This window comes from Monodon monoceros, unplaced genomic scaffold (assembly GCF_005190385.1).
Source record: "Monodon monoceros isolate NGI ecotype Baffin Bay Population unplaced genomic scaffold, NGI_Narwhal_1 Super_Scaffold_18, whole genome shotgun sequence".
Lineage (NCBI taxonomy): Eukaryota > Metazoa > Chordata > Mammalia > Artiodactyla > Monodontidae > Monodon > Monodon monoceros.
In genome coordinates, this window is record NW_021703774.1 from 69,365,202 (window position 1) to 69,384,897 (window position 19,696).

At 52.1% G+C, this 19,696-nt stretch overlaps 2 protein-coding genes across 6 annotated transcripts in view; one reads left to right on the forward strand and one right to left on the reverse strand.

Moving 5' to 3' along the window:
- ARHGEF2 (Rho/Rac guanine nucleotide exchange factor 2) overlaps positions 1-12,018 on the forward strand; it is a 50,397-nt gene extending 38,379 nt beyond the window's left edge. For 4 of the 5 annotated variants that reach the window (XM_029227651.1, XM_029227654.1, XM_029227656.1 and 1 more), the window contains 18 exons: positions 103-232; positions 450-559; positions 709-855; positions 1,352-1,602; positions 1,815-1,940; positions 2,256-2,373; positions 2,574-2,822; positions 4,425-4,501; positions 4,936-5,105; positions 6,759-6,826; positions 7,811-8,011; positions 8,390-8,509; positions 8,639-8,706; positions 8,848-8,883; positions 9,089-9,139; positions 9,345-9,788; positions 10,039-10,222; positions 10,839-11,992. In XM_029227651.1, coding sequence (XP_029083484.1) covers positions 103-232; positions 450-559; positions 709-855; positions 1,352-1,602; positions 1,815-1,940; positions 2,256-2,373; positions 2,574-2,822; positions 4,425-4,501; positions 4,936-5,105; positions 6,759-6,826; positions 7,811-8,011; positions 8,390-8,509; positions 8,639-8,706; positions 8,848-8,883; positions 9,089-9,139; positions 9,345-9,788; positions 10,039-10,222; positions 10,839-10,912 — 2,624 coding nt within the window. In that variant the 3' untranslated portion in view covers positions 10,913-11,992. Of the gene's footprint in view, positions 1-102; positions 233-449; positions 560-708; positions 856-1,351; positions 1,603-1,814; positions 1,941-2,255; positions 2,374-2,573; positions 2,823-4,424; positions 4,502-4,935; positions 5,106-6,758; positions 6,827-7,810; positions 8,012-8,389; positions 8,510-8,638; positions 8,707-8,847; positions 8,884-9,088; positions 9,140-9,344; positions 9,789-10,038; positions 10,223-10,838 lie in introns of all 5 variants that reach the window. The other variant, XM_029227653.1, reaches the window with a different exon arrangement.
- RXFP4 (relaxin family peptide/INSL5 receptor 4) lies at positions 11,610-16,617 on the reverse strand. The gene is given in 2 exon segments (XM_029227657.1): positions 11,610-16,028; positions 16,030-16,617. Coding segments are annotated over 2 exon segments (1,107 nt in total). The 5' UTR covers positions 16,432-16,617; the 3' UTR covers positions 11,610-15,323.
- Positions 16,618-19,696: the final 3,079 nt, after the last annotated feature.

Genomic DNA, 19,696 nt, shown 5'->3' on the forward strand with positions numbered 1-19,696 from the left:
TGGAGAGGAGGCCTCGCTTCTAGTGGAGGAGCCTGGGAGGCTTGAATCCTGGGAAGGCACTAGGTTTGACGCTTGCCTACTTGGTATCCCCCCCTCTGACAGCCACCACTCGGGAGCGTCCCAGCTCTGCCATCTACCCCTCCGACAGCTTCCGACAGTCCCTGCTTGGCTCCCGCCGTGGCCGTTCCTCCTTGTCTTTAGCCAAAAGTGTTTCCACCACCAACATTGCTGGGTGAGCCTCTGCTTGGGGAAGGGAGAGCCAAGGCAGGCAGAGTATGGCAATGGAGACGGGGGGCTGAGAGGTCTTTCCCATCCCTGAGTTCAGAATTATAGACAGACAGGTAAGGAGAACCTGGGGTGACTGCCTCTGGGATCCCACCTTGGGTCCCCACCCGGGAAGGGAACTCTTGCCTGAGTTGGGTGATGCAGCCAGGCTCCACTCCCCTCAGACACTTCAATGATGAGTCTCCCCTGGGGCTGCGCCGGATCCTCTCCCAGTCCACAGACTCCCTCAACATGCGGAACCGGACCCTGTCAGTGGAGTCCCTCATCGACGAAGGTGACTGTGCCCGGACCTCAGGGAGACCAGGGCATGAGGGGCAGGTGGGAGCAGTCCTGGGAACGGCAAGGCGGGAAGGGATCTAGAGAAGGGCCCAGGACCCAGGGAAGAGAATTGGGGTCCGAGTTGTTTCCCCCACTCACTTCCAGGTGCAGAGGTGATCTACAATGAGTTGATGAGTGACTTTGAGATGGATGAGAAGGACTTTGCAGCTGATTCCTGGAGCCTTGCTGTGGATAGCAACTTTTTGCAGCAGCATAAAAAGGAGGTGATGAAGCAGCAGGATGTCATTTATGGTGAGCCAAGAAGACCACCCCAGACTTCTCTTTTGTCACCAGTCCTGTTTTTTTGTGTCCTTCCTCCGCTAGCCCCTACCTCTCAAGACCCTTCCCTCTTATCCTATTGGCCTTCAAGACCCTGCCTGGCATCCCCACAAGTAGCCACTAGGCCCCCACCTGTTGGGCTGTTGACCTCCAAGGCCCTTCTTTATCCCTTCCTTCCAGTCAATTCTTAGTCTTTCCTCTCTGCCTGTTCCAACACTGTACTGGGAACTGTGGGAAACATAGACATGTAGGGGGCACATGGTTCTTGACTTTAAAACAGCTCATAGCTTAAGATGGCACGGCATAAAGATTAAAAAATGATTAGAAAATGATCTAAGATCGTACTAATGCAGAATGTTAACCTGGAAGGGATCTTGAAAACCTCAAATGAGCTCTGAGGTCCCCAGCCTAGGCCCCACCAATTGTGGCCAAGCCAGGGTAGAGGCCAGGTGTCCCATTGTCCCCGCAGAGCTGATCCAGACAGAGCTACACCATGTGCGGACCCTGAAGATCATGACCCGCCTCTTCCGCACGGGAATGCTGGAAGAGCTACAGCTGGAGCCAGGAGTGGTCCAGGGCCTGTTCCCCTGCGTGGACGAACTCAGTGACATCCATACACGCTTCCTCAGCCAGCTGTTAGAACGCCGACGCCAGGCCCTGTGCCCTGGCAGCACCCGGAACTTCGTCATCCATCGCTTGGGTGACCTGCTCATCAGCCAGGTGAGAAAAGGCAGAACCCATGGGCAGCAGTCATGGGAGGAGGTGTGACTAGAGTGGACATTTCTCATCATTTCATCAAACTCTAGGGGGTGGAGCCAGAGAGGGCTGGAGAGGCAGGAAGCCCGCCTATTTGGTGGGAGGCCCGAGGGTGTTGGGGATGAGATGTGGCTTTGAGGGAAATGCTGACCCAGCCCTGCTCCCCCAACTTCTAGTTCTCAGGTCCCAGCGCAGAGCAGATGCGGAAGACCTACTCGGAGTTCTGTAGCCGCCACACCAAGGCCTTAAAGCTCTATAAGGAGCTATATGCCCGAGACAAACGCTTCCAGCAGTTCATCCGGGTGAGCAAACCTCTCCAGTACCCACACTCAGCCTCCTCTAGTGGCCCAACCCTTGTGGACACATCCGCTTGTGGATCCCATCAGCAGCCCCTCATAGCAGTAGAGCAAGTGCTTTTGCTACTTTGGTCCTCACAATAAACCTGTGACCGTCTCGTCCCCGTTTTCCAGACTGGGTCACCTATGCCGACCGGTGTGAGGTAAATGGCCAAGTTAGGGCCGGCACCAGGGCTTAGGCTCCAAGAACGCTCCAGCGTTCTTTCTGTTGCCCTCCCCTCGGGCCCCACTCTGGCCCTGAGCCCTCCTCTGCTCTTGTAGAAAGTGGCCCGCTCGGCCGTGCTGAAGCGGCATGGTGTACAGGAGTGCATCCTACTGGTGACTCAGCGCATCACCAAGTACCCGGTGCTCATCAACCGGATCCTGCAGCATTCCCACGGTGAGAGGAAGAGCCTGGGAGGGAGGAAGGTGGGAGAGGGCTATCTGGGGTGAGAAATGGCTCGGGATAACCAAGGGGAGGGATAGGGTCAGACGTGCAATGCTGGGCAGCCTCTGAAGGTGGGAATCGAGATTGGTGGGAATTGGGGCTGGCTTGAAGATTGGCTGAGCCATCCCTCCCTCATGCTGACCCCCGGTCAGGGATCGAGGAGGAGCGCCAGGACCTGACAACGGCACTGGGGCTGGTGAAGGAGCTGCTGTCCAACGTAGACCAGGATGTGCACGAGCTGGAGAAAGGGGCCCGCCTGCAGGAGATCTACAACCGTATGGACCCTCGGGCCCAGGCCCCTGTGCCTGGCAAGGGCCCTTTTGGCCGAGAGGAGCTTCTGCGGCGCAAGCTCATCCACGATGGTTGCCTGCTCTGGAAGACAGCTACTGGGCGCTTCAAAGGTCAGTGGTCAGCTTGGCAGGCCAGGCAAGAGTCCGTGGTCAGATACAAAGAAGGAGAAGCATCCCAGCCCTTAGGACCTCTTTTAATTCAGCCCTATACCCAGGGTGAGACCCAGTGGGAGGAAAACATGTGGTCTCTGTTGCGACAAAAGTCTGAATTCTGGATTTCACGGGCGATACAAGGACTTCCTTGTCAGTATTTATTCATTTCTTTGGTTCTCGCATGCCCAGAAAGCTACTGGTTTTGATGAAGAAAACAGAGAAATTCCAGGATCAGAGGACAAGATCAGGGTAGTTGGTTCTACCAGCTGGAATCCCAGCCACCAGGGCTGGGGAATGGGCAGGAGCTTTGGGAACACAGCTAGGGAAGGCCCACGGGAGGGGGTGGAGCCCAGCGAAGGGCGGGCTGAGTGGAGAAGAGAAAAGGGGGTGGGGCATGTTGGGCTGGGGCACTCTTTCCCAGGCTCTCTTCCCAGACTGCACTGGCCAATGCTTTCCTACCTAAATCAAGACAAGAGAGTTGCAGACGTTGGCTATGGGGGTGAGGAATGAGGGGCAGAAGTATACCGTGCTACCTGAGGCTAGAGCCTGCCTGCACTTCTGTCCTGTGTCATGAAATCCCCACTTCATAAGCTTGAGTATTGCAGGCTTCACCAGCCACTTTCCTTCATCCCTTTCTCTCCTTCCCATCCCTCCCACGCCGAAGCTAAGAATATAAAGCATGGGGGGGTTAAAAATAGCAAGGGTGGAGAGCTTTATTTCTGAAAGCCCTCCCCTTCTCTGTGCCCACAACTTAGAAAGATCTCCAAGGGCAAAGGGTAAGTGTGTGTCTTCTCGACTGTGACATCCAACTTTCTTGGGCTTGACCTTTATTTCCCCTTAAGTCTTAAAGCACAGGACCTCTTAGGATCTGAGAGCCTGGAAGGTGGGGCAGAGAAGGAAAATGAAAGCAGGGCCTGCTGGGGTTGAAGGAGATTGGGATTGTTCAGTGGTGGGAGAGATGGCTAAGGAACCCAACTGTTCTCCTCCCTGTGGAGCACAAAATGAGAAGTGGCAATATGCTGGGGTTGGGGGGAGCTTAGACCAAATATCCAAAAAGGTCTTATGTTAGTCAGTTGTTCAACATGGAACTGAAAGGCTCTGGGAATCCTTTTACCCTCACAAAAATTCTGGACCCTTTCACACAGAAAAATACACGTGTGATATATTAATATGTAAAGTTGCTTATGCAACTTCAGAGGATTTGCAGAGCCTCTGAAGCCCAACAGTAGACATCCTAGGGGGTCTGTAGACCCTAGGTTAAGAAACCCGCATTCATTGGATAAAGAGGGTTTTCTCCAAAGGCGTTGGGTGATCGCTTATGGGCACCTCTAGCCCAAGAAGCTGATTCATCTGATGGCACATGCATTTACCCCCCATTTCTGAGCTATAAGAATGGGAGAGGTTGTCTGCAAAAGTGGAGAAAGCAACCAGAGGGAGAGAGGTCAGGAAGAGGGGAAACAGGAGCTCTAACCTAATGGGGTAGACCTGGTCCTTGAGAAAGAAAAACAGCTGCTCAGACACTCTATAATGCTGACTGTCCTGCCTTTATCCTCCTGCCAGATGTGCTCATGCTGCTGATGACAGATGTGCTGGTATTTCTCCAGGAGAAGGACCAGAAGTACATCTTTCCTGCCCTGGTGAGACCTTCTACCTTCTTCTTCCTCAGCACAGACAAGTGTTGAGGCCCTTCTTGCTTTCTTACCCCAGCCTGGAAGAACCCTGGAATCCTTCAGGGTCAAACAGCTGTTATTGTAGCCATTACTATAATATAATAAGGAGAAATAATAACAGCCAAGACAAATTGTTACTGTATGCAGGCACTTTTACACCTGTCAGGAAGGCCCTTTATTATCCTCTTTTTGTAGATGAGGAAAGTAAAGCTTAAAGTTAATTAAATTGTCAAGGGTCACAGACGTTTCTAAGTCCTGTCTGGCTGGCACCAGAGCCTGGGTTCTTAACTTGTATTCTCGGCTGACTCTTCAATCCTTTGGGTATTCCAGAAGGACTGAAGACTCAAATATCCAGGGGTCAGGATTCCCAGCTTTAATTCTTCCTTTCCCCTGACTGGCAGGACAAGCCCTCGGTGGTGTCCCTGCAGAATCTAATCGTGCGGGACATCGCCAACCAGGAGAAAGGGATGTTTCTGATCAGCGCGGCACCCCCTGAGATGTATGAGGTCCACACGGCATCCCGGGATGACCGGAGCACCTGGATCCGCGTCATTCAGCAGAGCGTGCGAGTGTGAGTGTGTGTATGGCCTCACAGTACCTGCAGTTTCAGGCCCCAGGCCACAGCACTCCCAGGGAATGGAACCCAGGGTTCAGAGGTGGAGGCAGAGGCCAGGGGAGAGACAAGATGGCCCAAGGCAGGAAATGTCATCTATGTTCTACTGTTCTGTAAAGTCGCACTTTATATGATGACGACCGCAGCCACCTTCCAAATGCAGCAGGAGCTGACAAGCCAAAGGAATACTTTAAGCTGTCACGTTCTGGCATACCTGCCAGCCAGCAGTACAATTTCACCTCAATTAACATCTTAGTCTGTAGGCAGTGGGCCATTATTTGGATGGTACTGTCTTTTACCTTTATTTTCTAAAAATAAATGAAAAAGAGGGTAATGAAAGCATTGATACTAGTGGTAAGAGGAGCAAAACTCAAACTCCATACAACAGAGGCAAGAAGGAAATCATTTCATGTGCTAAAGCAGCAGATCTTTGGCTTCTGTTGGACACACATTAGATTTGAGGCAGTCAACTGTGTGTCTGTTGTGATGAAAAAAAGTAAAGTGCGTATTAAATGTTGAAAATGGATTCTCAAAGATTATGCCTGAAGAATAAATTCAGTTAAGATGTTTATGATTTTTTTCTTTTAGTAATTTAATATTTTATTTATTTATTTATTTTTGGCTGGTTTGGGTCTTTGTTGCTGCGTGCAGGCTTTCTCTAGTTGCAGCGAGCAGGGGCTGTGCTCTTCGTTGCGGTGCACAGGCTTCTCATCGCAGTGGCTTCTCTTGTTGCGGAGCTCAGGCTCTAGGCACGCGGGCTTCAGTAGTTGCAGCGCACGGGCTCAGTAGTTGTGGCTCGTGGGCTCTAGAGCGCAGGCTCAGTAGTTGTGACGCACGGATTTAGTTGCTCTGCGGCATGTGGGATCTTCCCGGACCAGGGCTCAAACCCATGTCCCCTGCATTGGCAGGCGAATTCTTAACCACTGTGCCACTAGGGAAGTCCTATGATTTTTTTTTTTTAGCTTTTAGAGAATGGATTCTTCTCTACTTTATATTATGTAAACCTTTTTTTTTTTTTTTTTAACTTCTGCAGTTAAGACTTTGAACAAATTTTTCAGAAATGCGTGCAAAGTATGAAATTACCAATTCTAGGAAAACAAGGCAAAGTACCTGTCCCATTGACAATAGATCTATAGTGCCCTTTTTCTTAATACTATTAATATTTGTAGTTGCGAAAATAATATTATTCATTATAATTGATTCATTGAGCTTCTGCCGTGTTCAAAGCAGTGGTACCTTGTTTCATTTAATCCTCACGGAAAACCTGTGAGGAAGATATTATCCCCATTTCTCACATGAGGAAATAAAGAGGTTACCACCTGGTAAATTGTGGAGCCAGGATTTGAGCCCAGGGTGCTTGATGCCAAAAACTGTAGCTGTCCCTCTGCACTATGCTGCCTCTCCAGGTGACCTTTGGAGAGGCACGGACCAGTAGATGCTGATGATCAGTGCCAGGAAAAGGAGGCGGCCAAGCGTGGATGAAGCCAGGGCGTGGAGCTGACGGGGCTTACCAGGGAGAAATAGAGCACATTTGGGAAGGAGGGTAGGCAGATTCCTGGTGTGTAACCTGACTTCCTTCCCCAAACCCCACCCAACCTGTTCTCTCTCCAGATGCCCATCCAGGGAGGACTTCCCCCTGATTGAGACAGAGGATGAGGCTTACCTGCGGCGTATCAAGAGTAAGTCCACCCACAGAGTTTGTTTAAATAATTTATGATGTATCCACACAGTGGAATACTGTCTAAAAAGTGAGACGGCTCTCTGAGGGCTGATGTAGATCCATAACCAAAATATATTGTTAAGCGAAAAGAGCAAGGTTTAAAACACTGTAAAGTATATGCTACCACTGACGTGAAAATATTGGGGATAGATATATGTCATACGTATTTTGTATATGTGTGTGCGATATCTCTAGGAAGATAAGATACTATTACTGTGGCTTCCTCTGGGCAGGGAAACTAGGAATAACAGAGTTAAGATTGTAACTTACTTTTTTACTATAAGGCCTTATATTAGTTGGGGTATGATCTAACTGCTATACAAAAAGATTAACAAAAATCAGTCGGTTACACGAGGTAGATTATTTCTCTCCACATAACACTCCAGAAGTGGGAAGTGCAGGGTAGTTGTGCAGTTCTGCCCTCTTCAACGTGAAGATTCCCCATCTCTATGTCCTCTATGTCTGTGTCTCCATCACTACTCCAGCTCCTGCTATCACATCTGCATCCCAGCTAGCAAGGAGGGGGTAAAGAACAAGGAGAGTTTATACCGATTTTTTTTAAGGGCAGATCTGGAAGACTGTCACATCTGTTGGCCAGAATTTAGTCACGTGGCAATGCCCAGCTGCAAGCCAGGCTGGGAAGTCGAGTGTAACTGGGCAGCCGTGTGCCCAGATGAAACTTGCACACCTTCTCTTATTAAAGGAAGGTGGGGAGAATGGAAACTGGTGGACAGCCTGCAGTCCCTGCCACACATTGTTTTACTTTTGTTTTTAAAACAAAAGTACATGTGTTACTTTTCCCCCAAAAAAGTTATTTTCTTTTTCATATATGCCAAAAAACCAAAATTAAGTCCTGCCACTCTGCCCAGGCCTGGCCCCTGACCCCTGGAGCTGCCCCTACACTACTGGCTCTTCCGGGTGCTCACCTGTTTCTCATCCACAGTGGAGCTGCAGCAGAAAGACCGGGCACTGGTGGAGCTGCTGCAGGAGAAGGTTGGGCTGTTTGCTGAGATGACCCACTTCCAGGTGGAAGAGGATGGTGGCAGCGGGATGCCGCTGCCCACCCTGCCCAGGGGGCTTTTCCGCTCTGAGTCCCTCGAGTCCCCTCGTGGCGAGCGGCTGCTGCAGGATGCCATCCGTGAGGGTGAGGGGGCTCCTAGGGAAGAGTCCAGACTCATCCACTCACCATCACAAGATATGGACCCGTGGCTAGACCTGGACACACACAGACAAGGGGGACGTCAGCCCCATAGGCCATAACTCCCCTGAGTGCCTGTTGTTTGTGGGGGAAGATGGTCCTTGCTGCTGTTTGACACCTCTCATCCTGCACGTACTTGTGCTGCCCCTTGGGACCTTTAATGACCTTTGCCTTGTATGTGGTGGTGGCAGTGAGACCCCACTGCATGTGCAGGGGGCATTCCCCTAGATGCCCGCATGTTCCGTGTACTGAGTGAATGGCATCCCCTCCCATCCCCCACAGGATTCTCTGTTGCTCCTGTCCTCACCTCTTCTTTCCCCACAGTGGAGGGTCTGAAAGACCTGCTGGTGGGGCCTGGAGTGGAGCTGCTCTTGACACCCCGGGAACCAACCCTGTCCATGGAACCGGACAGTGGTGGTAACACGAGTCCAGGAGTCACTGCCAGTGAGTGCCAGGGCAGGGGACCAAGGTAGCACGTGGGAGGGGTTAAAGAGAATGGGGTGGTACCAGGGACCAAGTAGTATCGGGGTGCTGGGGAAGTGCTTCAGCCCATCCTTTTCCCCTTCTCAACAGATGGTGAGGCCAGAACCTTCAATGGCTCCATTGAGCTCTGCAGAGCTGACTCAGACTCCAGCCAGAAGGTGAGTTTCAGGAGGTGTCAGGACTTGGCTAGAGGGAGGGAAAGGGACAGCTGCCCTATAGATCCTTGACTCAGAGCTATCAGGGACAGGCACCAGGGACTTGTGTGTCTGCTGATTCCCCATCCTTGCCCGTTTCTGCAGGATCGAAATGGAAATCAGCTGAGATCTCCCCAGGAGGTGAGATGGGAATGTGATGATATAGGAGACTGAAGGAGGGGTACTCTCATCTGAGAAATTAGAGCCCAGTTTGGAGTTGGGAGGGAGCGTGTACACCTCAAAGTACCTGCAGTCTTATTGTCCCATGCCCACACTTATTCAACTTCTGGGCAGTTCTCCCATCCTGAAGCTTGGACTCTATTCCTACCCTCTCCTCTGTCCTCAGGAAGCGTTGCAGCGATTGGTCAATCTCTATGGACTTCTACATGGCCTACAGGTCAGTGGGGCAAGGGCTAGAGTGGGAAGGGGAGGAGCCAGACCCGAGCTACCCATTTAGGTGGGACAGAATCATCCTAACAGGCCTTTCTAAGCCTTCCCGGTTCGAGCTCTCCAGGAATCATGACCTGGGCTCTGGGGAGTGAGGGTGAGGGGTAGAAGAAATGGGGTCCTGATACACCCCTCTGTTTCCATTCCACCCGCAGGCGGCTGTGGCCCAGCAGGACACTTTGATGGAAGCCCGGTTCCCTGAGGGCCCCGAGCGGCGGGAGAAGCTGACCCGAGCCAACTCCCGGGATGGGGAGGCTGGCAGAGCCGGGGCTGCCCCTGTGGCTCCTGAAAAGCAGGCTACGGAACTGGCATTGCTGCAGCGGCAACACACGCTGCTGCAAGAGGAGCTACGGCGCTGCCGACGCCTCGGCGAAGAGCGGGCGACGGAGGCTGGCAGCCTGGAAGCCCGGCTCCGAGAGAGCGAGCAGGCCCGCGCCCTGCTGGAGCGGGAGGCCGAAGAGGCTCGCAGGCAGCTGGCCGCCTTGGGCCACACGGAACCACTCCCGGCTGAGGCCCCCTGGGCCCGGCGGCCTCTGGATCCGAGGCGGCGTAGCCTCCCTGCAGGCGATGCCCTGTACTTGAGTTTCACCCCCCCACAGGTAAGGAAGCTTGAAGTAGTGAACTGACATCAGGGTGGACATCAGGGTCCATGAGAGAACCAGAAAGGAATTGGAGATTTGAGGCCAAATGACATCAGGCATCAGACTTGAAGGATATAGGATACTGATGGGAGGACTGAACAGTTGCAATGGGTGCGGAAAGAAATCAGTCAGTGGTAGAGGTGCTGAGAGTTGAGTCTTCACACTGCTCATTCCGTGGCCTCCTGCTTTTCTGGCCTGCCGTCCACAGCCCAGCCGAGGCCACGACCGCCTAGATTTGCCTGTGACTATTCGCTCCATCCATCGACCCTTTGAGGATCGAGAGAGGCAGGAGCTGGGCAGCCCCGACGAGCGGCTGCAAGATAGCAGTGACCCCGACACCGGCAGCGAGGAAGAAGGTAGCAGCCGTCTGTCTCCGCCCCATAGTCCACGAGGTGAGATCCTGGTGGAGACATGGAATGGAAATGGGATGTCACCTGGGTACAGACCCTTGGGCTGTGGTTTCCAAAAGGAGCCTGCATCCTAAAGCACGGGAACATTTAGGATGGTCCCTAACCAACCACTGAGGTCTACAGTAACTCTTGGGAGGGGCACAGAGTGCTTCCTGTTTTGCCTCCTGGTAGACAGGAAGTTGGACTCTAGGAAGCAAAGAAGGTAGGGGTCTCTGCTCCAGTAAGTCCATGATTCCCAACCTTTTCAAGCAGAAATAGATTTCCAAAGTAAAAAAAATTTCAAAGACCTCCAAGTTCTTATAGTTGGTTCAGGAAATACAAGATAACCCAAAGCTACTGTGACTTCATGTAATACTAATCTTAACATATTTTGTATTTTATTAATCAAATTGTGTCTCCATATACTTAACAAGTACCTAAGTGTGGATACCTTACTTTGTTGACAGAGGTTTTCCCCTCACCCAAGGATTACAGACCTCTGCCCTCCCTCACAGCTCTCTGAGCTCCTCAGCCCACAGACGGGGAGGCATCAGTGTAGCGGTTCAGTAGATCACGGGAGCATCTGTTCACTCACTAACTTTGCCCCGTCCTCCTTCAGACTTCACCCGAATGCAGGACATCCCGGAAGAGACTGAGAGCCGTGACGGGGAGCCTGTAGCTTCAGAGAGCTAAGGGGGCCCCTCCCCCCACCCCATGTCCCCCTGAAGAACATTACTGAGGGAGGCAAACCTGGGGACTCCAATCTGCCAATGACGAGGGAACATTTGAAAGAACTGCTGATTGTCCTTGCCAGCTCTTGGGATCCTTGGACACGGGGGTGGGGGGCGCCATTTAGGAAGCTGGGGGTATTAGGCCACAGTGCCCCCTGGTGGCATCCAGAAGCTACACTGCAGATGCCAATTTTTCATGCCTTTTTCCCTCTACTTTAGGAAAATTTATTTATTTATTGTTTATTAGTTATGGAGGGAGAGGGGAGATTTAGAGGACCAGGGACATGGGAACCAAGCCATAGGGATCAGGGGGCCTTGTCCTTTAACACTACTGGGGTTTATTCAGGCTTAACCATGCAGCTGCTGGGTTCTAGCCCTGACACCCCTCCTGAGCAACACCCATCTTGGAGGAGAGGCTGCAGCCATAAGACCCTACTGCCCCTTCAGGAAGGGCTGTGGTCAGGGCCATGTCCCTCTCCCCTTCCCCTCAACCTCTTACTGCTGTTCTCCCGTCTCTCTGTCTTCTATGGAAACCCCAGGGAGATAACCTGGCTTCCTAGAGTTGATGGAATACAGGTTGAGGTGGCCGTAAAGGGGGGTTGGGGGGTGAGGGGAAAAACTCACAGGGACCAGAATGTTTCTTTGTTGTTGTTGTTTTCTTTTTTTGTACCAAAGCCAACTGCACGTGTTTTATATTTTTAAGAGAAGATTGTAGGCAATTAGAAATCGCAGCCTTCTATCTCTACATCTCGGAAGAACTTGAGGGATGGGGGGAACAATGACTTCTCCACTCATCTATAGTACTGGGGGACCCATTTTGACCTCTTCCCCAGCCATTTGGCCAAACAGTTCTTGGGTGAGTTGGGAAATCTCTACAAACCCTGACCTCATCCCCCACCTCAGCAACCATGACCTGAAACCTCTGCGTGAATTTGGGGGATTTTTCAATGGACCTCCCCCCGCCCAGTGCCTGCCAGCCCCAGCCAGTTTTCTGCAGATTTGATTGTTAAAAAAAAAAAAAAGAAAAGGAAAAAAAAAAAAAGAAAGGGAAAAAAGATAAAACAGGGAAAATTAAAGTCCTGGAACTCCAGGAAGTACTGTCTGTTAATGTCTGCCAGTTCTGAGGGTGCTGGTGAGGGGGAGAGCCAGGCAATGACGTGTGTTCCTCCAAAAGGAGCCTCTTCCTCTCCCAGGAAGGGTGACTGCCTCCCTGAAGACAGGGGGCGCTAACAAAAGAAACTGCTGCCCACCTTTTTTTTGCTGTCATCTTTGATGCTCACAAATACAAGGATAATAATGAAGGGACACTTTGGTTCCAGTGGCTGTTGGAGGTTCCAACATTAAAAAACTTGTTTTCATCTCATTTGCATGCCATGCTCAGGAATTGCATCAGCCTCTTGCCCCCTTCCCTCCCTTTCATCACAGTTCCTGTTAGCCTCTCCCCAGAGTCATTCATTTTCAGGTTCAGCCCTCACTCTGCCCTTGTTCTTCACAGTGCCAGAGCCCTGGTTTAACCTTTTTAAGAAGGTTTCCCTCATGGGAGCTGCTCATTTGCTCTTTGCCATTTTGAGAGGCAGTGAGAGATTAAGTAGGTTTCAGTTCTTGTTTTTGGTTAATTTTTTGCTTCCTGTTTCTGGTTAATACCCTGCTCTGGGGCTGTTGGGGGAGGGGTGAGAGAGTCTAGAGTTGTATAAATGCTGGCACAGTGCACAGACCTCTGTTGGAGCCCATGGGGTAAGATGGGAAGGATGGGGCTCATGACCTCAGCTAGAAAGAGGAACTGAAATCACCTGGGGTGGGGGGCAGGCTTGGGGGAGCAGCCAGCACCCTCCACTCCTGTCATTCTCGTCCATCAGCATCTGGCCTTGACAAGGTGCCTTCTCATCCATAATGGAATCTGTGAGGTAGGAATTGTTTTCATTTCATAGACAGGGAAACCTGGGTGCAGAGGGTTGCCAGCCCAGCAGAGGAGCCAGGAAAGGGCCAGCCCGCCTAGCTGCAGTCCTCCACTTCCCCTCCTCGGCTACTCTGCTGAAAAACACCAGAGCTCCAGAGTTTCCAACACGATGGTCCATGGCTCAGCAGCTGTCTGCCACGTCAGCGGGAAGCAGCTGGGACCCAAAGCTGTAAAGGCAGAGCAGGGGGATGTTAGCATCCAAAGACCACCAGGAAAGGGAATGCAGGCGCCTCCAGCGTTCTTACAGATCCAGTGAAGGATGCTGGTCAAGAGGGTAACGGAAACCTGGGGACGCAGAGCCCAGAGCGTGGGTTCCGAGAAGCCCACAGGTCACAGGAGAGCTGCTGTGTCCCTCCTGCCGCCCCTGGACTGAAACCCCCTCCTCATCCTTGATCCCAAAACAAGACACACATTTCTCTGACATGGTAGTTCCTCTGAGATTAGTCCCTCTCTCACGTCTTTCCCATTCTGTCCGTTGTCCCCTCTCTATTCCCATTTTTGGAAACTCAGTCTTACTCTCTGTCTACCCTGTTGGCAGTTTCACAGCTCTGTGGCTTGAGCTCCAGGGAGCCAGGGCCCAGCTTCTTGCCACAGCAATGCCTCCTTTCCATTGCACCCTCCCCTCCCTCTCCCATCCCAAAGGGTGGGTCTGCATGCATTCATTCACCTCTGACTTGGACCTGTTTAAACTTTGTCAATATTTACCTCCGGGTCCCATAAAGCAGCGATGCTCCCAGAGGAGCCAATATCCCGAGTCCCAGCAGGGCCATCAGAGGAACTGCAGGGGGTAGGAAGAGGGGCACTTGAGTGGTGGAGGATTTTCCATCCTGAATTGGCTGGGAATAGATGTGGATTTTGGAACCGTTTAAACATTATCAAAGAAAGGAAATTAAACATCAAGAGGCTAATTAAATCTCTTTAGCATTGCTTAATATGGTGTGAATTAGGCGGCTCTTTAGAGCCTCTCCTGTTCAGCAACTGGATGGAGCTGGTGCAGGCGGTGCCCCCTCCAGAGGGGGCTCCACCCACTCAGGAGGCACCCTGCCCAGCTGGGTTCAAGACATGTCAGACCTTGGGGTGGGGCAATGGCAGTGGGAGCTCCACCCCATTTTCCCTCTGCCACCTCCCTCCTTCCCAGGGGCTCCCCCCCCCCGGAAAGTCCCTTCTATTGGCTAGCATTTATCATTGCTGGGTATCTATGGATACAGAAAGCAAAGGGGAACCCCGCTGCCCTGGAGTGCACAGCTTCAAGAGGGGCCTGAGGGGCCAACCCCTCATTCAGTTCCTTATGTAAAACTTTCACTCCAGAGCATGTAAAAATTCCAGACAAGATCTTTATGGCTCCTTGTCTCTGTCTCCCAGTTGCCCCCTTATTTCTTCCTTTTTTCTTCTGTCTCCATTTTACATGGGGTGTAAGAATAATACCTAAAACTCTATCTCAGGCACTTTTAAATCCTTAACAGCCCATTTTAAATTGAGAAAACAGGTACAGAGAAGTAAAGTAACTTACCGAGGTCCCTCAGCTGGTTAGTGTCAGACCTAGGATGTGAATCCAGGTGTTCTGACACCTGAGTTGATGCTCTGAGCTAAGCCCTTGGGGGAGGAGGAAGAGTAGCACCATATTCTGTGGTTCGCACTCCTCTAGCTGCACATTCAGCCTCCTCTTCTCCCAGCCCCCTTCCGCATCTCTTGCCTCCCTGTGCCCCACACACATCCTTGGCTTGTCCTTATCCTCACTTCTCCCTCCAAATCCTGATTTAAGGAGAGACACACGGGTACTCCCAGCCAGAAACGGGTTTGCACTCCAGGCTTGGCTGGAGCTAGGGATCCAGCAAGACCCCACACACAGCAGGGAGAACTACAGCTTTTGTTGCTGAGGTGTCTGTGGGCACCAAGTTTCTGTAGACACTAATGAGATGGTAAGAAGGTAGAGGTGGCCAGAGGAGAAGGGCATATTTGGCCCCAGCACCAGAGAAGAACAAGGGTACACCCCATTTGAGGTGAGGGAGGGAGGGTGGAGGGGATAGAGGGAGATAGGCATTGACCTATGACCCAATTAGTCTAGAACTGTTAGGGAAATTTTCCTGGGAATTCTCACAGAAGGCAGAAATGGGGCAAAGAATCCTTTTGGCCACCTTGACCTGGAGGTGGAACTGAGATGAAAGGTGCAGACACTTTGTGTATGCTCCAGAGGTTTATTCTCAGATACTCATCATTCCCATCTCCTTGTGGAGACTTCCACTTGGTCATACCCAGCCCTGACCTGGGTCCCAGCCTCCCTGTTCCCCCATAGCCAGAGCTGGGGATCAAAGATCAGACTTTCCCTGAGGGCCTTGCATCGTGGCAGAGAGGCCAACCTCTCTCTCCCTAGGATGCGTGGATCCCCGCAAAGAGGAGGGGGTTTACCTTGCCCCCTTCACCCAGGTGTCCCTTTGTCCAGGTTGGTAAGCCTGGTAGAAGGGCCACCCTCCCAAGGGGTGCTCTCCATCCACCGCCTGCCCACCTCCTTTAGGGCCACCTGTTCTACCCAGCCCCGCCCCTGGGGCCACAGCCTTGCTCACAGATCCCTGAAGGTGTCTGCCAGGGCCTACCGGGTCTCCCGCCTTAGGAAGCAGTACAGCATGGGGTTGAGAGAGCTGTTGCTGTGTGCCAGGCAGGTGGTGATGCAGAAGACATAGGTATGGATGGTGTAGAAAGTGCTGTCCCAGGGCACCAGGTCAGACTTCACCAGGACACCCCAAAGAGGGACCACGTGGTTGGGGAACCAGCAGAGGAAGAAGGAGGCCAGAAGGATGTGGACGGAGCGGGCCACGACTCTGCTGTCCTGCCGTTGCCGCCGCAGGAAGGCCAGGAACAGCAGGTAGCTGGTGGTGATGACGCCCAGTGGCACCATAAAGGCCAGGACCACCCTCTGCAGCTGGTAGGCCCCTAGCCAATACCTGCTGGGGAAGCGCAGCAGGCACAGACACATGCCAGTCACCTCGCCCTTGGCCCCAAAGACAGCCGTGGGCACCGTCACCAGGGCAGCTGCCACCCACATGGCCAGGGTGGCCACACGGGCCCAGAAGAGCGAGAGGTGGGTGCCGGGTCCTGCAGCCATGGCCACCACCCAGTATCGGGCCAACACTCAGCGCCGTGATGAAGAAGATGCTGGTGTAGATGTTGAGGACGGTGGCTGTCAGGACCATTTTGCAGAGGGCACCTCCGAAGGGCCAGTGGAAGTCCAGTGCCGACTCGGCTGCCTAGAAGGGGAGAGTGAGTGCCAGCCCCAGGTCTGCCAAAGCTAGTTTAAAGACAAAAGTGTCAGAAGGTGGGCAGGGGGCTCGCCGAGCGCAGTTACCCAGAACCCAGAGTCGGGCCAAATTTCCCAGCAAGCCGATGTCCCCCACGAGCCCATAGGCCAGGGCAACCCTCAGGGCTAGGAATCCAACAGGCATCATAGCTTCATCAGCACTCAGCACACTGCCTCCAGAGGTGTTGACCCAGAAAGCAGGCGGGGGCACAGAGGTGTTGGGCGTGGGCATCGCAGGGCATCAGACGTCGGTGGTGCTGGGCAGAGGGGCCAGGGGTGCCTGCCAGACTGGCAGGGACCACCTAAGGCACTCAGCAGGACGGTGTAGATCTGAGCGCTTCTCTGCTTCTCTCGGGGCCTCTGGCTGCCTGGAGGCCCAGCCCACGCCCACACCTCAGGGGGCGGGTGGTGGAGGGACAACCTGCCTCTTCTCTGTTGGTCTTGGTGGTGGGTGGGGCAGGGTGAGAGAGAACCTGAACGTTGGGATAAATGTGTTTGTGTTTGTGTAGAGCTCTATGCAGAAGAGGATGGGGGGAGGGAGAATGATCCCACTATGCAGGGCAGCCCCAAGCCTCCACTCCAGGGAGATGGCCACAGATACCCCATCTCAGGGATGACAGGAACCAAACTGGAGCCCCCTCTAATCCTAACAGTGTTCAGGGGCCCCCTTCTCTGCAGAAAATGCTCCCTTGGAGCCAAGGGGAAGGGGCCTGGGAGGGAGCATGGAGGCAGGGAATCAGAATAGGTATTTGAGAGAGAAAGAGCAGAAGTTCTGGAGTCCCAGATCTGCTCCTCACTCGCTGTGTGACTATGGGTGAATTACTTTACTCCCCTGAGCCTCAGTTTCCTAGCTTAAATTTTTCAGGTAGAAGTCTCTGCTTTACGGGATTGGTGTGGTAAAATGAGATAACACATGAAAAAGCACTTTATACATTGCTATTTGCATGAGTGATTATTATTATTATTATTATTTTTTGCTGTATGCGGGCCTCTCACTGCTGTGGCCTCTCCCGTTGCGGAGCACAGGCTCCGGATGCGCAGGCTCCGGATACGCAGGCTCAGCGGCCATGGCTCACGGGCCCAGCCGCTCCGCGGCACGTGGGATCTTCCCAGACCGGGGCACGAACCCATGTCCCCTGCATCGGCAGGTGGACTCTCAACCACTGTGCCACCAGGGAAGCCCGAGTGATTATTATTTCAAAGGAAAAGTTGGGGGTGTTTGTGGCACAAGGGAGCAAGGTACCGAGCAGCTATTATCACCATGCCCAGGGAACAGTGCCAACTAAAACACACGTTGGAATTCATTGCAGCGTCAAGTGACTTTGAGGCTAAGGGCAGGGAGGAAAAGGGGAGAGGAAGTCACAGCTTCCTGTTCCCTCCATACTGGGGAACACAGCCTACGAGGACCTGAGCAGGCCTGGGGCATGCCCTCAGTTCTCTTCTTGCTAAGAAGTCCTGTAACCTCTACCACTCCCACTGCCATTTCACTCTTTCCTTCTCTAATCTGTGGAGACAGAGGTCAGTGGTACCCCTACTCTCTCCTGCAACCCCCAAACCCCCTTTCAGAGGTGTGGTTTCTGAGATATACCCTCACCACACCTCATCCTGCCTCCCCATGATCTCAGCCCTAAATGGAAAAAGTGCATCATTGGGTCCTCCCCTTTTGTGCCCGTATCCCTATCCTTTGCAGAATTTGCAGTGATGGGGGAAAATAGAAGACGAGGGGCGAGGGGCAGGGTGTAGATAAAAGAATGAGGCTTTTTCAAAATGTTCAGCACCTTCCTGTCCTCTGCTAGCTAACTAAGATGTTTGACGTTCAGTTCCCTTGAGTGCTAGGGGAGGGGAGGGGCCCTTTCAGGATAATCAACAATGGGTTTGATGAACCTTATAGGAGAGACCCAGGGGTGAAAGAGATTCAGACTGGGTGCCAGGATGTTTGGGTCCTTCAGCAAAGGATGGGTGTGAAGGGGGTGGCCAAAGGGGAGTGCCCAGCCCAAGTTCAGGTGAGCCCCAGGGGCTACCTCCTGGCCTCAGGGACTGCTCCTGTGTGACTTGTGCCAATCACTCCCTCTCTCAGGGCCATGTTTACTCTTCCACCCATCCTGCATCACCTTGTCCATCTGGCAGCCACAATGTCTTTTAATGCACTGGACCTATTGTCTCTTGGCTTGGAAAACAGAAGCTGGGTCAGAATTTCAGGGTTCTGCTTTCCATTTGAAATATCCAGTCCTCTGATAATTTTTTTTTTTTACCTTTATTATTTTCTAATCTAAATCCTTTCCCTTGGTCTGAGACTATCAACACTCCTTTGTGGTTATGTAGAGAGGTGGTGCCGCCAACTGACCAAGTTTAAGAACTTCACTTTGGACCCCTTCATTTTAGTATTTTGTTAGTTTGTTCCTTGATTCATCCATTCATTCACTAATCACAGCATTTCTTGAACACTTACTATGTGCCAGGCACTGGGCTAGATGCTGGGGAGATGAAAACATAATATGGTCCCTATCCTCATAAAATATAATAAGCTTTTTGAGATGGGTGGGCTTTTCAGATCATCTAGTTCAGTTTCTCATTTTGTAGGGCGTGAAAGGGACTTGTCCAAGGCCACAGGGGAAGTAGTGGCAGAGTGAGGATTTGAGATAAAAGTCTTCTGACTCCTAGAATCTAGCTCTTTCCAGTACATCACAAAACCCTCTGGGCATTTCTTTCCACCTCGAACCTGTTCCCCTTCCGGAGTGCCAGAAGTGACAGACCCTGCCCTTGGGGAGCGCCAAAGGAAAGAGCGGCAGGATATGGACAGCAGGACAGCGACAACTCTGCTTTCGATGCTCTTCCCCCACAACTGCTGGAGGAAGAGGAGGGACTGGACCCAACAGAAACGCTTTTGCCATCTCTCACGTTCATATTACCCTCTAGAGCGGTACTTTTCCAGCCCCATTTTCGATCTCAGAATCCAAGGACCTGTAGTGGTAGATTACAGCGTCTCCCTTTCATAAAAGGGACTTCCAACATCTGGGCCTTCCCCAGTCACCTGAATATCCTCCCTTCCCTCGTCCACATGTCTTTTCATCCCCACATCCCTGTCCTGCACTCCAAAGCCTAGGCAAAGAGGAATTGGGGGAGGTGGCAGAAGAGACTGTGTTATCCCTCCACAGAGCATAAAGAGAAGGGATCTTGGCATTTGTATTTATGACAATGGAGACTGAGACTAGCTGCTTGGAGGACTACAAGTGGCAGGAGGAGGGGACCTGCGCCTAATCCAGGTCTCTAACCTCACATCAACCCAATCAGCCACCACCTCTACTACTTCATGTGTCTGTCAAGGGCTACTGGAGAAAATCCTCCAGTCTTGGTAAGGGACATGGGCAGCTTCAGCGCTAAAGGGCAACTTCTGAATCAATCTCTGTCTCTCTCAACTTTATATTTTGGAAGAGCTTTATATTTACAGAAAAATTGCAAAGGCAGTGAGAGTGATCCATCTCTTCCATTTTCCACAT